The sequence below is a fragment of the Opisthocomus hoazin genome, chromosome 2 (genome assembly GCF_030867145.1).
Source record: "Opisthocomus hoazin isolate bOpiHoa1 chromosome 2, bOpiHoa1.hap1, whole genome shotgun sequence".
In the NCBI taxonomy this organism is placed as follows: domain Eukaryota; kingdom Metazoa; phylum Chordata; class Aves; order Opisthocomiformes; family Opisthocomidae; genus Opisthocomus; species Opisthocomus hoazin.
Genome location: NC_134415.1, coordinates 80,650,994 through 80,667,440, shown reverse-complemented (window position 1 = coordinate 80,667,440; position 16,447 = coordinate 80,650,994). Strand labels below are relative to the sequence as shown.

At 39.8% G+C, this 16,447-nt stretch overlaps 1 protein-coding gene across 1 annotated transcript in view; it reads left to right on the top strand.

Moving 5' to 3' along the window:
* Positions 1-16,447, top strand: part of CRYBG1 (crystallin beta-gamma domain containing 1) — a 40,817-nt gene that overhangs the window by 16,656 nt on the left and 7,714 nt on the right. Inside the window, exons 10-18 of the mRNA XM_075447155.1 lie at positions 27-62; positions 448-590; positions 850-976; positions 1,068-1,213; positions 7,366-7,492; positions 7,681-7,713; positions 10,021-10,130; positions 10,393-10,522; positions 14,274-14,413. Coding sequence (XP_075303270.1) covers positions 27-62; positions 448-590; positions 850-976; positions 1,068-1,213; positions 7,366-7,492; positions 7,681-7,713; positions 10,021-10,130; positions 10,393-10,522; positions 14,274-14,413 — 992 coding nt within the window. The remainder of the gene's footprint in view (positions 1-26; positions 63-447; positions 591-849; positions 977-1,067; positions 1,214-7,365; positions 7,493-7,680; positions 7,714-10,020; positions 10,131-10,392; positions 10,523-14,273; positions 14,414-16,447) is intronic.

The window sequence follows — 16,447 nt, the reverse complement described above, 5'->3', positions numbered from 1 at the left end:
TTTTTTTTTTTTTCTTTTTTTAACAGGGTGGTCGCAAAGTTGAATTCAGTGGAGAGCCAAAGGTAAAAGTCAATATTTGATTGTCCAGAGGTATTTTCTAACACAACACCTGGGTAGATAAATACATCTTGATCATGTACCAACTATTGATGGTTGAGTGGCTGGTCCTACTGTATGTGACCACACCATGAAACTGCAATTTCAGTTGCGTTTATGCATCCGTTGCATACATGTATGACAGTATTAACAGCTGTCTGGATAATGCAGATGGGTAATGAACTTGAAGCCCTCATGTTGCATCTCTAAGGGAAAGACCCCTTGAAGAGAATGGAGAGATCTCACTAATTAGTTTCATAATCTTGCCTTCTCCCTCTACGTGCCTCTGCAAAAGAAACTCTTGTCGGAATTTATCTTGCTCTCTGCGATTTTTCTTCATTTCCACTACAGGTAATCATTTATGAGAAGCCTTTTTTTGAAGGGAGACATGTGGAAGTAGAATCAGAGATTTTTATGCTTGATGACAAGAAATCAGAAGAAAAGACAAGACTTCCACTTACATCAGTGGGATCCATGAAAGTGCTGGGAGGAGTGTAAGTGTGGGAAAGCACCAGCAGTATTTTCCCTTCAGCTGAAGTAGTTGCTCCATAGGCTGGAAATTGCAGTGGACAAATTCAGTACCCGTGTATTTTCTCTGTTTTCCTAGTTTTTGTCTCTAGATGTATGCCTGGGTTAAATTTGCAAATATTCACAGCCAAAGAACAAATTTCACACATCTGTATCTGCTACATAACACCATGGAGTGGCAGTTGTCCATTTTCACACGCAAACTCTGCTGTTGTTGTTGTTTAGTTGGGTTGCTTATGAGAAGCCTGGGTTTGAAGGCCATCAGTACTTGCTGGAGGAAGGAGCGTATCGGGATTGGATGGACTGGGGTGGCTATGATGAACAGTTGCAGTCGCTGCGACCGATTGTTGGCGTAAGTTCCAAGAACATATGGTAGGCATCTCCTGAGTGCACCGAGATGTCATGTTGCATTTTCCTTATGACGCTTCCTTCTGTTTTAACAGGACTTCACAAGCTCCCATATGATAATGTACAGTGAAAAGGACTTTGGATCAAAGGGTTCCAATATTAATGTGTTGGGAATTATTTCCAATCTGAAGGACACTGGATATGGGCTGAGGACACAGTCTATAAATGTGCTAAGTGGCGTGTAAGTGATATTTTTAATCGTTGCTTAATTTTAAATGTGCTATTCTTTTTAGAGTTTAATAGTATTTGCAGATGCTTTTCAGCACGCTGACTTCTAATGTCTGTGTGGAGTCTTCAGGTAAAATTTTCTGCCCTTGACTGCAGAATATGAAAAGTAAAGTTTCTGTGAATAAGTACAGTAAATGTGTTTCCTTGTCATGGTAGGACATGTTGACTTACTGATACACAGGGTATGAAAGTATGAGATAAAATTTCATTGGAGAGGTAGAAATAGCATGTTCTCATGGCTGTATGTTTTTTTTTAAAGCGTTTCAACAGCAAAATTTTTATGGAACTGATTTCCAGTTTTGAAACTAAATTCCAGGCTTCTTGTGTTTGACCAGAGGCAAATCCATTGCCCTTTCTCTCAGTTGTGTGTAAAATGGAGATAACTCATACCATGCTCACCAATACATTCAGATATTAAGGAGACTTTTAACTGTTCTGAAAAGTAACGTTGCTTTTGCAGTGAATCCTATAGGTTAATAGTGTTTTAGTACCATGGCATTGTTTTTCATTGTTTTTTTTTTTAACGCAGTTGTTCCCAAACCTTTGCATTGACTTGGCCATTAACAGCTCTTACTCTTTGTGCCACATGTGTTGTCACACGCAGTTGATAAGTTGATAGACTTTGCTGTTTGATTTGTTTAGTACATCAGTTGCAGATTAAGTTTCACAGCCTTGCAGACTGCATCAGCGTATTTTTGAACTACAGACAAGTATTAGCAATCATGTATCCAAATATACAAAATTTACTGAAAGTAGTAGAACCAAAAGAGCATGAGACATACAGTCTCTCTCCCTGCCTGGTATGCAGGTGACTTGCTGAAAGCTCTGCCTTACTCAGCCACACCTTCAATCTTTCTGTATCTTACCTGTGTGATATCTCTGCAAGTTTTGTCTGGATAAAGGTTGTAGAATCAAGCTCAGTGTGTTCCAGAGGAATGCTTTTAATTTTTATATGAATATGGTGCGACAGCAGGTTTTTTTCTGCCTGGTGAACTTTGAAGCCACTGTGCCCTTTTGTCTGCTGTAATATGCAAGGGAGATTCATGGGAAAGAGTCACCTCTGCAGGCTGGGAAGCAAATTGTGGGTTACCTATCATGTCCTTTGTGTAGTTGTTCTGGTAGACGTCTGTTGCAGCTGAGATAGGAATCATACTTGAGTTTGAGCGCTCTAGTAATTAAGAGTGACTCTAATACTCTGATGGCAAAGGCGGCTAGAAGTCATTATAGACAATGCTCGTCCCACAGACTCCGCTGCTGCTCCTGTAATCTCCCCTTGTAGTCTCTTAAAGATGTAATTTGTAGGAATAAGCTTTTTAAAAATTTAGATGCGTTGCTGGTAACAGGTGACTAGCTTTCAGCTCTTAGGAGTCTTGTATGACCCTTTTGTTTCCAAAGAGGTTGTGAGTGTTTGGGGGTTTTGGGGTGGTGTTCTTACTAAATGCTAATGTGTCAGAAAGGTTGAAAGATTCACATTAAGTCATACTTGGTAATAAAATGCTTCATTTTAAGTGTTAAGTAACTGTTCAGGTAGAAAATTTTTATGTCTTTCCTTCCAAGAAATCAGTCATAGAGCGATGAATAATCCCTTGAGCAATTTCCTGAGCTGTTTAGACTGTAATGTAGATGATGTCATAATGAACTGTGACAGATTCAGTAAAAGCTTGTCGTAAGATTTTGAAGTAGCCTTCCTGGTATCGTGTTGAAAATACTTAATTAAAAAAAAAAGTCAAAAATGTAAGAAGCCATGAACCTTTCGTAGCAATTTTTTAACTACAGGTATCTGGGGTAAGCAGATACATCAGTAGCAGATAACAGATAATCTGTATTTCCCACATAATTGTTTTGATTGCTCCGTAATTTAAAGGGTATATCAAAGAAAAGAAAGCCTGACACTGCAGTGCATAGATACTACTGAACAAGTTCTAAGCTAAACTGCGTCTCTAAACTGTATGCTGAAGACAGCTCAGCTCTGCATTTGGGCAGTGAATCTTCCCTTTTGGCGTAATTGAGCGCTAGCTGCATTAAAATTTTCAGCTATTGTGTTTTTGAAGAATGTTTCCAAGCAATATTTTAACATCTTTGCTAAATTCATTGTAAAGACATTCTGAAAAACATGTCCTGAGGTGGTGAGGATTGACTTCTTCAAAAGTTAAAATGTTTTACCCTTGAGCATTCTTCAGAGATTGACCAACCATAACATCCAGGATATTTTATTCTTCTGCCATTGGGGTGGGAGAAAGCAATCTAAACTGCCTGAAAATAGGAGAGGCCTTTCAGTAGGGTTTAATCTTTATTTCCAAACTGGCGGAATTTTAAGTGGCAGAAAATTGAAGTATTTACTAGCAACAGGTAACACCCTTTACAAGTTTAAACAAGTACTAAAATCAACTGTTGTACAACTTTGATTTCCTCTCTGCTTAAAAGCTCTTCAAGCTTACATTTAATAGCGATCAAAATCACAGGAATTGCATGTTTGAAATGTGCCTTTTCTTTATCCATAACACTGAACTTTTGCCAAAAACACTGAAAAAGCCCCTGTCTTTTAGTTGATCCTTTTTGAACTTGGTGGAAGATCTTTCCCAGATTTTTTTTTTTACATAGGTATTTGTTTTACTGTGGTCCTGTAATCAGCCTGGTTTTCCCCTAATTTTCAAGTGATTAGTCCACAGTGCAGATTTGGCTGTTTCTGGTGTACATATGGATAGTGATATTAAGGAAATTACTAGGTGATGAGTAGTTCATATACAGGAGCCAGAATGTAGTAAATTTAATCTAGATGCACTTGGGAAGGTAACATGGGTGAAAGTAAAACAACACACAAGAGCAAACCTCCCCTGGGAGCTGAAAAGGGCAAGAGGCCTTGAGTAGTGCCCCATGCGAGAATATCTCAAACAAAGCTTCCACTTCCCTCCATCTCTGAACTGAGCTGAACTGACCTTCAAAAAAACCTTTCAAGGAGTCATGAAACTAAAGTTTACAGGTCCCTGGGCTGTGTGTGATTAGCACGTGTAGGCCAATTTAAACCTGTTGTCTCCACGTAGTATTTCAGTTTTTAAAGATTGTGGATTCAATATCAGACCTGAAGGAGTGCTTCTGTGCCTAAAAGCTTACTTTTTAAAACTATGCCACTTAGGTTAATGAAGGTATTGCCATTTCTGCTGTAGCTGAGAGAGAAGGTCCTTCCAGGATTTAGGTAGTCTGTCCTATCGTAAGATGAGTCTGAGCAATGCAAAAACAGAGATTGCTCCTCTCAGATAACATTAGAAAGAGCATACGTGATGAGAAATGGCCAATGTTTTAAAATATGAAGTTAGGTAAAGTTAGGTTTAACCATGAGCAAAGCTGATTTTTGGCAAGTTATCTGTGTTTGGGTTCTTGTCGTGGCTGTTCTTCCAGACTCCATTTGGAAACGTGCTTTCTAGACATTGTATATAGAAGGCTGTGGGGAAGGATGCTGTGTGTGTAATAGTACTAACAATGCATAAATGGTGCTTTTCTCTACATCTCTGGTTCCAGGGGCATGGATGGTGCAGGGAACTGAAGGTCTCCAGCACCACGCTGACAGCAACCTGGGATGAGGCTGTTGCTCAGCCTAAGGAAGGCAATTTGTAGGGCTGGGGGTTACAAAAACTGTTGTGTTAGAAGAACTCGCTCCCCGTGGGGCAGGGATGTTGTTGCCATGCTGCAGAGCAGTACTTCAGTTCTTGTGGTGCCTGGCAGGTGGGATGTGACTCTCTTGCTCAGATATGGAGGCAATGTCTTGCTCTTCAGGCTTTTCTATTAGTCAGAAGTTGTATTAAGGCCGTGCTGCTTCCTAGGGATAGTCTTGAGGTCTGACAGGTTTAGCTGGTACTGAATTCAGCTGTCTGTCCTTGATGTTGTTATTGCTACTCTCAGCAGCTTGTATGGACTTCTGAATGAAGTGGAAAAGCACAAGTATTTCACCAGTGAGCCTTGACTCAAGAAACTCTCTTAACGCCATGGGCTGACCTGCATGGGAGAGTGGTACTTACGTACTTAAATCTCATTGATTTCAACGTAAACATGTGCTTAAAGCGAGATATGTTGATAACTTCTGTATTCAGGGCTCTTTTTAGGTGGGGGGAAACTAAATGACTGCTATGGAGAGATTCTTAGGAGGCATTTGGTATGTTTTATCATTCGCTTAATACCAGAAATGCTTGTTTGCATAGATGTCAATCAAGTTAAACTATCATGCACTGTAGTGATATGCTGGCATTTGTGCACTGAAAAATCTAATGAATGTCTGCTGAAGAAATTGGTTATGGAGACCTCATTTTCACAGCTTTTGGTACATGTGGCATACAGGTATAGACACACCTGCGACATCTGAACTGTCTGCTCGATTTGTTGTACATACCAATGTCTCTTTGATGAATTACTGTGAGGTGATTTTGAAATGTGCCTTGAAATATGCCTTAAGTAATTAGTGCATAACAAGTTAGAATAATTGATTATATCTGAGGCAAACCAAGAGATGTGAATAGTGATAAATGTGAATCACTGTGCGAGCGTTTGCCATGGACAAAGTAATACAGATTTTATACTCTCAGCACATACAAGTTGATGCAGCTTTATTTCAGTTTGAAATTATCGCACTTCTTGTATCTGCAGAGACTCTGGCATTTGTTCTTGGAATAAAACTGCAGCTTTATAGAATCTAGTTGCTCGACACACACAAATTTTATGATGAATTTAGATGGTGAGAGTTAGCCACCACTGCAGATTAGAAGTTCCGTATCATTTTATTGCTTTATGATGTGAAATTTTTCATTAGTGTTGAAGCTCTGTAAGAAGACTGTGCTGCAAGTGGGTTTTGGTGTAACCTAGCGTACGCTCATTGTGCAACACATTGGCTAAAATTAAAAGCTGGTTGACTATGAGTAGAAGATTATCTTGTAGAATGAGGAACCAGCAGGATGTCCTGATCCCTGCATAAATATAATGAATGAAACTCAGCTATTACTGTGGCTAGCTCTAATATCTGCACTCAGAAATGAAAAAAACAAACAAAAAAAGGATGAGTTTAAAAAAGAGCCAGAATGTATTTATGGGAAAGTTTGGAAGTGTAGCGGTGAAAGGCAGCGGAAGATAGGCAGGTTATCACAAAGCCAAAGGTAGTGCTGATGCGGGAATGCTTTCAGTATGGAGCCAGGGTTAGAAGAACGCCATAATAGAAGGTTTATTGAATGTAGTAGACTGCGCATAGGAAGACTAGCTGATTAGGAGATGCTTCAGACTAAGATAAAGCGCTGCAGGGGTGATTGAACATCGGAGAGATATATGTAGTGATTTGGTTGCTTTTCTAATACTTCAAGTGTGTATTTCATAAGTTCAGCATCTTTCAAAGAGGCATATTCTGACTGAGAAGTTACGGGCTTGATGCAGAAATTTGAGTTTGTGGCCTGTGTCAGGCGCAAGATATGACTGAGTAGTCATAATAATGGCTTTGAATTTAAATACATTAATCTGGTCAAATTTGTGATGGTTTTAATGCTTAACTTCCAAGGATGTTCTTCCTGCTGATGTCTGTGATTCCTAGCAGGGAGCAGCCTGCTCTCATTAGCATATGTGCTTGTTGTTGCAACTCAGTTTTCTGTTGGGATGTGTCTTTGCTTAAACGCAACTGAACTGTAGGTACAGGCAACATTAAATTTTGGTATTCCTATCTTTACTGCCCAGATGACTCTGAAAGTTAGTTTTATCCAAAAAAAAGTATTCTGATATCTGTCTTTATCTGGAGAAGAGCTTGATCTAGATAAAATAACAGGATTGTGAAACATCTCAAAATGTTTGAGACGGCTGTTAGGATATCTAGCAGATGATATACTTGAACGTGTGGTCTGCTGTAGCTGATTCACTCTGATTGATATTGACATAGCAGGGTGAATGGAAGTGAAATTTGCATGGATTTTGGAGTATCAGATACACGGGTTTGTTTAGGGTTTTAATAGCATTCACAGTTCGGCACTTGAAGGGAGAAATTTTTATTTGTTCTTACATTAATACAATAATGAATATACACATCTGTATTTTGGAAAAGTAGTGTGACTTCTGCCCATCGCCCTTTTCTCTCTGTCTTAGGTGGGTGGCTTACGAGAATCCTGAGTTTACAGGGGAGCAGTATATACTGGCTAAAGGGCTATATCCCAGCATTGAGGCATGGGGGGGAAAGAATTGCAAAATATCTTCAGTTCAGCCCATCGTTATGGTAAGGAGTTTGTTTTATGCTTGTTTTGCAAGTTTATTCTGAAGTATTTGGAGCTATACTTTTTCTATCAAATTTGGTTAATTTACATTCTTTAAACAATAATTAATAGTAAACTTTTTTGTGTTTGTTATTTTATCACTGTTGAAAATATTTTTTTCCCTTTTTTTCCCTCCTCCAAACTTTTGCAGGATATTGTTGGAAGTGAAAGGGGTAAAGTCAAGGTAAGATGCTTCTCTAAGTGCATGAAACATACTGTGTAATGTCTATCACGTGTGTAAATAAAGAAGTGGCTTTTTGTCTACTGTTAAAACCCAGGTTTTTGCACAGATGGTTGACTAGTCAGACAAAAAGTGAGAACTGCAGGTGAAGGAAGGCTGTTCTCCAAAACTCTCAAGTAAGGCACATTAAGGCCTGAGGAAGGTGGGATTTCATACACAGCTGCCATCAGAACTTTCTCAGGGCACAGGCAATGTTTTGGTTCAGCAAGTGAGCTGTTTTGGTGTATCGGTGATTGTTCTGAGGAGCCGGAGCCCACAGCCCTCTATGCAGAGGTGCAGGTACCTGGAGTCTGTTGCTCAGGCGAGGACTCTGCAAGTAAGATGTTGTTGTTCATGGTATTGTTGTGACTTAATGCCTTTTGAACCTAGTTCTTTGGTTAACAGTTCTGCTAAAGGTGGTTGCACTTTAAGGGAATCTCATTCACTTACAAATACTGTTGAGTTCTGCTTAAAAGTTAGGGCCATCTTTGTCAATAACTATGAGAAGGAAATGGTAGGGAGAACTTGTCTCTTTGGTGAGTTCGCAGATTTTTACATTGGACTGTCTCCTGTGTGCAACTACTAGTACGTAGTTTTGACAGTGAGGCTAATGGGTGGCTTTTTTATCCTTTTGTAATTCTGAACCCTTCCATATTTGTCACCGTACAAAGTTACTTTTGTTTCATTTCAGTCAAAATGGTGAGTATGTCATGGAATTAAAAACTAGGGAGAACTAACTGTTTCATTTTGCATTCTTGGTTAGTAGCATGCCTCTCTGGAATCTCCTGCATAGGGATAATGTATAAACTGTGGGGAGTAAAAATCTCAAGGCTGCTTATTTTCAGCTATGTGCAGGAAAAAGTATTTAAATCTCTATATTATGTGCCTGTTAAGAAGTCATTCCTAAGGAAACAAAGAAGTAATGGCTTGTAGTCAACAGACTGCACCCCTCGTCAGCATGTTCCTCTTTGGAGAACGCTGTACATGCCCACACTCGTATCTCTGTTAAGAGTGAATAAAGCTGGTAGGCATGTGATAATGTGAATGACTTCTGTGTGATCAGGGTTAATTATCCTCTAACCAAATTAGCAGGTTTGCTGCTCAGAATTTTTTTTTCTTTTTAACAAGGACAAAAGACTCTGAGTAACGTATCCTCCCTTATCCTCTGAGCAGAGAAAGAACAACTGATGTGACTGTAACTATAGCTGTAAAACGCACATACAGCCCATCTGCCCTGGGAATATATGCCATGCCTGTTGGCACACTGGCTGGCTGAGTCCTTTGCCAAGATAATCCACCATTTATGTTCTGAGAGACACATAGTTTCATTTAGTGGGAAGGGTATGTATTCTGGAGATTAAATGGATTCATAATCTGAAACAAAACCGTTTATGGCCCTTTACTAAAGATGTGCCTATTCTGGCCATTCTGTGGGAATTTAGAAATCTTCTTGGGGTTTAGCCCCAGCCAGCACCTAGGACCATGCAGCTGCTCGCCAGCAACTGGGACCACGCAGCCACTCACTCGCTCCTTCGAGAATGGACAAAAAGTAAAACTCATGGGCTAAAATAAAGACAATTTAATAGGACAGAAAAAGGAAGAGAGAATAATGATGATAATAATAACAACAAATATACAAAACAAGTAATGCACGATACAGTTTCTCACCACCCGGTGATCGATTGCCATCCCAAGCAGCGATTGCAGAACTTGTGGATTCCTGCCCTTCAGCCAACCCCCATTCATAAACTGAGCATGACGTCCATGGTATGGAATATTTCCATCGGCCAGCTTGGGCTGGCTGCCTGGCTGTGCTCCCTCCCAGCTCCTGCACACCTGCTTATTAGCCAAACATGGGAAACTGAAAAAAGTCTTTGATTTCTTAGCAACAGCTAAAAACATCAGTGTGTTATCAACATTCTTCTCATACTGAATCCAAAGCACAGCAGCTACTGGGAGAAAATTAACTCTGTCCCAGCTGAAACCAGGACACTTCTCCAGCAGATCGTCCAAGGAGTTATCTTTGTTAATGTTGTTTTAATTATTTTGTATGTTAGTGAGTGGTTTATAGCCAAAAGTAATTTTTGGTATTGTTACCTTGCAGTCTTGAACAAGGTTGGCAACACTAAAGAGGTGACAAAAAATATATGTAACTGAGGAAGTCTGGGTGTTTTAAGTATGTTTTAATCTAGTTACAGAAATAATGGTAGAGACATGTTACTGAAGGTTGAAGAACGAATTGTTTTTAAATATGTTTGTAACTTTTTAAAGGTCCAGTTATTTTCAGAGCCTGATTTCAAGGGTAACTGCCAAATATTTGAAAAAAACACAAGATGTATTGCTTCATTTGCTGTGAAATCTTCAAAAATTTTAGATGGCAGGTAAGTTATATTGAATGAATATTGCAAAACCACTAAAATGGTGAAAGTTTTTTAAAAAGCTTTCCAACACCTGAAGTGTTTTCACCTGTGGGGACTTACAGAGAACAATGCTTTGCAGTTTGCACATCAATCTTTAGTTTGTCAGGACAAAACATTGTAAATAATGTTTCTGTCAGTAGCTCTTGCTAAAGACTGAGAACACTAGCATCGTTTTACTTGCCCAGAATTCTTAAGAGGCAATTTCTTCTACTTCTTTCTGCAGCTGCATAATGTATGACCAAGAAGAATTCTCCGGTAACCAGTATGTGTTAGAAGAAGGAATCTATCCTGATCTGATGGCGATGGGTTGTCCACCCGACGCAGTTCTAAAATCTTTACGGATTATAAATATTGTAAGTAAAGTTATTAGAAATATTGTAAAGTAAAGCTAAGGACACTGATGACTCTGACCTCCCCGTTTTTTGCAACAGCTAGAGATGCACAGACAGCAGAGGAGTATTCCGCTCCCCGCCTCCCCCCCCATGCAGTAGCAGTTAAATGTCCTATCTGCAGTCAGTTTTTTGGACCCCTGTGCTGTTTTTGCAAAGGAGAGGACATCACAGAAGCAGCTGCCTGGTATCACTGTTCTTGATAACAGCTTGTAAAAGGACTTCTGTAAAAAAAAGTCAAAGATGTGTCAGATAGACTCTTTATTTCCCAGTAGGAGAGACCGCTTAGAGTGGCTTGAGAACTGTCAGTAGGACAGTGTGAAGAAATATCTGTACTGTGGACCCTGATTTTTATGCATATTAAAAAAAGCAGACTTAACTAAGCAACTTTGCATGAAATACATGTAATTATAAAACACTTGCTATCATTAGGGAAATGCAATTTGAGTTAATCACGAAATAATGTGCCCTTCTGGATAAAGTAAAGCAACACCCAATGCCATTTGGCAAAATCAGACAGTGTTGTTATGTGTGGTGGATATAAACTAAACAACATTTACATATTTTGTAACTCATCGGTGATGAGGAACGAGTTTGCTCAAGCCTATAACCAATCATTATGATGGATCACTTATGGAATCTGCAAATACCTTTTAAGATCAAAGTAATTACTAGTAAAATGTGGTCAAGAATCCAGGAACTTACAGCAATATGAAGAGATGGTACTCATTTTAAAAAAGGAGGAGTACACTATTGACTCTCTTCTTTGAATTTGGCAATTTTATTGCACTCCACTGTAATTTTGGTAACCCGTCAGTGATGTAGCAGTTGACGAAGGAGAACTAAAATGTGTCATCCTCTTTCATGTCTCTGGAGCATTTTGATGTACCATGTAAACAAACATCTGCAGCAAGTATGTCTGCCTTCTGAACTCTTTGGCTGTCCAGTAGACAGATCCTATTAAAAACAATAGCAGTGTTTCCAGCCAAGCTTGCTGAGTGATTACCATGAATTAAAATAGGCTCTTTTGTACATGTCAGTATCAAGTTCTTGGGTTTAAAATGCTTGTTTCAAGCTGGAAGGATCCGCTTGCTTTCGGAAGATTTATTATTTGTGACAGGGACTGTTGTGTTAAAACAGCCAAATGCCAGTTATGTGCCTCTTTAAGCTCTTATAACTTCTGAAACTTGTTGTAGCCCTACAATTTATCCCACTTCAGACAGCAGCACAGAGCTGTGTCTGTCTGCAAGTCACATGCTGCTGCTTCCTTCTGCAGAAGCTTCCTACCTGCAGAGGAGAAGAAAATAGGTTGCTTTGCTCAGCGGTTTATTAGCAAACCAGAATACAGAGAACAAGAAGTTAGGTGGAAATGATCATATCATACTGTTCATTTTTCATAGTTTTTACAAAAGCTTGAACCTTATTATTCCAGATACTGGTTTCACCTGTGAGATTTATTTTGGGACTGGCTTTCTGGCAGTGCCAATCTTAATTCCTCCCCACCATCTGCCATTCTCATAACTTTCCCAATGATCTTCCTGCGACATATCTATACAAGAAGCACCTTTGCTCTTTTAACGTGTCACGTTACTATACTTACCTAGTTCAACTCCCCTTTGCAGGGATCCATTTCTAAGGGACCATAAAAAAAATGAAGTGAAAGGGATACTTGATAAACTTGGAAGTGAAAGTTAAAAGGGCTTTTCTTCATAAGCTCAAGGTTTTGGATTTTTTTGTATACCACTGTATCTTTGCCTGATTGTACTTGCTTTGCATGCTCTACATAGCTGTGTTGCAGATAGAAAATTGCGTTTTTTCCTTCCTGAATTTCCTACGTGTTCTTTTTCCTGAACATGCTATAAAAACAACTGTGAATGTGGGTCATGCTTGAACAGTCGTGCTGAAAATACTCCTTTTTAATAAGCAGCTCTCTGAAATAACTAAATGTAGACACACAGGAGCACCAGCTTTGTACAGTGCAGTACATGGGAAGTATTGAATGAAAACCCGGCCTTGCGCTTCTCTGTGGGGAACGTTTTATATAACAGTGTTGCTGCTGGATCTAAAAAATGCCCACAGTGGAAGGTGTGGCAGAAAATTGGAGGATTTCCTTTTCTGTCTGTGTGTTTTCTTTGCAAGTAGCTTATTTCTGAAGCATTGTATATGGCTCAAGGGCTGCTGCCTGACCAGTTGTGTGTCTCGGGATGCAAGTGCAGGTCTGTAAAAGGGCAGAGGAGTCAGAGACACCGGGACGTCCTCATGGTGCGACTGTTCCTCTTGGGCTCTTTACCCATGATGACACACGGCAGTCTAACTGGTGTTAGCCTGTGACGGTGGGGATGAGTGTACTCTGATTTTGGGGGAAGCTGAAAGGCCTCTCCTGGCGTTTCCCGCAGCCCGGCAGCATGCCTGCAATGAGGAAGCATGGCTCAACTGCTGTGTGGTAACCTGGACTGCTGCCGAGATAATGGCGACACTCCTGCAACGTTGTCGTCTGGGCCCTTAAACATCTAAAGGAAGATTAAAGAAGGATTTAAGCACTGTCTAGAAACTGGTAGACATGAGGTTGTGCCCAATGAAGTCACACGGAAGCACGGATATCCGCTGCTGTGTGTGTACAGAGCCACCTCTGCCCAGGAGGGCCTGTTCCCGTGCCTGAGGCCAGATACGAGTCTGTTGAGACTTCATGTCGTGTCAGGTGTTCCCGATCCAGTTGATGTGTTTTGAGCATGCCAAACATGCGCCAGCAGGAAGGAGCTCTTCTGGTTGCGGCACTGGTTGTGTGCAGTCGCTGCTGGAGGACTTGCGAGAAAGGGAGTGGCAGGGTCGTTTCTGTCTGTGAGTGTGAACTGTAACACGGGGACACTGGGGCTTAACTGGCTTTACCCCAAGGGGTTTCAAACACTTACCTTCCAGCTTCCAGGGGAAGGCCTTAAAATTGTGAGAGGTTATTTCCAGCCCACTACAGATACCTTTCCACACAGAAAAGAGTCCGTGGTTCATTATCCAGAAGAAATTTAAATGGATTCAGTGATGCAGGGAGCTTCGTGTGGGCAGAACCACTTTGACACGGGAAGTGTTTTGAGAGAGAGGTAGAAAAATCATCTCCCCACAGCAATTTGGAGGATTCAGATGTTACAGTTTTCTCTTGAGTCATGAATTTCACCTCAGAAATACGAATCTTGGAGCTTCTGTCTAGTCAGAGATCGATGTTGCTATAACCTACTGTAAGGGTTAAAAATGAGAGGAATAAGTGATAAGCAGTGCTGACAAGGCTGCATCATTTGAAGCTGTAGAAATCAGTATCATTGAATCAATATTATGGAGTGTGTTCAGGTCTGAAGATGAAAATTCCTACAATGAGTGGGGTTTAGTGCAATGGAAGAGGGATATGGCATTAATTAAAATGTACTTTAAAACATACTTAAGATACTGTGCAAGAATAGACCATAGAGACATTTGTGTGTGCTGTAAGATAAGGAAGTTTTGTGTTCCATGCAAGAAGATCCCTTGTGTGTTTTGTATAAGGGCTTTTTATTACTTTTTAAATTTCTCCTAGTTAACCTGTTGCAGAGCAAAACCGTTATTCAGGGACTTTGATCTTCAACAATCAAGAAGAAACCTCTGAAAGAAAAGGGCTGTGTGGAGTAATGATTTTCACAGTCACCATCTGGAGTTCTAACATCCTATAAAAGTGCTCATCTTCCTTTTGCAGGAGCTGTCTGAGCCGTGCATAGTTCTGTTTGAAAAAGTGGGTTTCCAAGGAAAGAAAGTAGAATTCAGTACAGAAATCTTAAATCTCCAGTTCCTGGGATACAGTCCTCGAATAGCTTCAGTTCAAGTCCTTGGTGGCATGTAAGTTTAAAATCACTTCTTGATTCTTTAGAATGATGTACTTACTCAACAGAAGAATTACAGGTGTTGTAAATCAAGGAGTATAAAATTAAAATACCATGATGTGTGCAGTGCATTAATGCAGGTATCTTCTTACAGAACCTTTTCACATCCTGTTTCAACAGCATGTTACCACTGACTGGTGCCCTGTGCTAGAAGCTCAAATGAATTTGAGTAAAACTCACAAAGAAACTGGTGTCTTCTCTCATGCCTTGTTATAAAAGCCAGCTTGCATAGCATCCTTGAAACTAACTTCTGTGCTCTTAATTTAGGTCTCAATCATAAAAAAAAAACCAAAACATTCAGTTTGTGATCTGAGTTCAAGGTGTTTTAGTAAGTCTTCACATTCATCCTTTTACTTAGATATTATGGACAGGGTGGTACAATCAGATCATGATCTGGCCCCTTTTGGCATTAGTAATAATCTCTTTTACTTCAGGAACTGGGACAGACTCTTGGTTGTAAATCTAGCAGTTAAATTTTTTAGCTATTTTTAAGCAGTTGTGTTCTCTAAATTTACTTTTGAAGATCATGTAACAAAAAAGTCTGTGATGAAGTTTAAAAAGTATCTGAAAGCATTTTGAAAACTACTGTGCTATCTTTTTCCAGTGTTCCAGCAGATACGTTAAATTCCTCTTTTTTGTGTTCTTACTGTTATTAACCTCTACCTCCAGGATATGTGTCCCAAGTATGTGTTCAGGGTTTTGTTTTTTTTTAACTTGAAGAACGTGACTTATTTTTTTAACAATAGATCCATGTTACTATTGCTTTGCATTTAAATGTGTTCCTTTGAAGAGGTAAATTTCCAAGGTGTGTACTAGAGAGACAGTTGGATAGCTTAAGGCTGCCCTCAAGTGGAGAGCTAATACCAGATCTGTAGAGCAAAACGTTTTCCCTGTCTGGATGAGTTGGCCAGTTTCCTTAGCACACTGAAGTTTGAAACATAAAGGTCATAAGAAAAGGTACATGTGCCCTATTCTTAAGTATCCTTCACCATAAACACAATATAATTGATTATCTTTCCATAACATTAAATAACATGAAGTCAAATATGAAGTTACTTCTTTGCCAAGATTCTTTACCGTGATTTCAGGTAGTGGAGTCATGAATTGTACGTGTTTCCTGTCCAGAGTATATATATGTTTTTTCTGGTCGATCACTGGAAACATACAGAGTGTGATAGGAAAATTCTGATTTCATTATAGCAGTGTCAGCTTCCAAAATGGGTCAAAAAACAGGTTTCAGAGTGTTGTTGCCTCTACTGCCTTCCTATTGAAGGGGTTTTCATCTTCTCTTCCTTTGCTAAGAGACATCCATTTATAATTCTCTTAATTTCATATCTGGGGATAGATGTGTATTAGGCTGTGAAAAAGCACCAAAATTAAGGTGAGTGTGCTTCTTCCGGATGTAAACGTGTACTGACAAATCAGTCGGAGGAAAGGAGGTAACAGGAAGATGTGTGTATTGAGTGCTCACGTATTCAAAAACTTACGGCTATTGGACAGTCCCAGCAAACCAGTGTGAGAAAACTCAGTAAATTGCACTGTATTGCAGCCTATTTCAAAGTCTAGTTGTAATTCACTGCCTGTGCCAACAGCAGAGAAGCAGAAGTCAGGTTCTGACAGGTTGCTCTCAATGTGATTTTAAGCGTAGTTGGATGTATGCTAGGGAATGCTGAACAAAATTTTTCTATATGCTTTCTCTCTCTCTCTCTCTTTCTCTGTCTTTTTTTTTTTCTTCTTCTTCTTTTTCCCTTTCAGGTATGTGGAAAGAAGAAGGGTGTTCTGAAATAAAACCTCTATCAAAATAGCCTAGAGAACTTCACCCTGTTGCAGTTCCAATATTTGCTTGTTGCAGTCTGCATCCGTAGTAGTTCTTTCCTGTGTGGGCCAGGCCTGCCCAAATTAAGATTCACATTCATTCTGCCCGTGCAGCAATCTAGCATATACAGCATATGTAGCATATACATATGTGCTCCCTGATGAGTCACAGTAC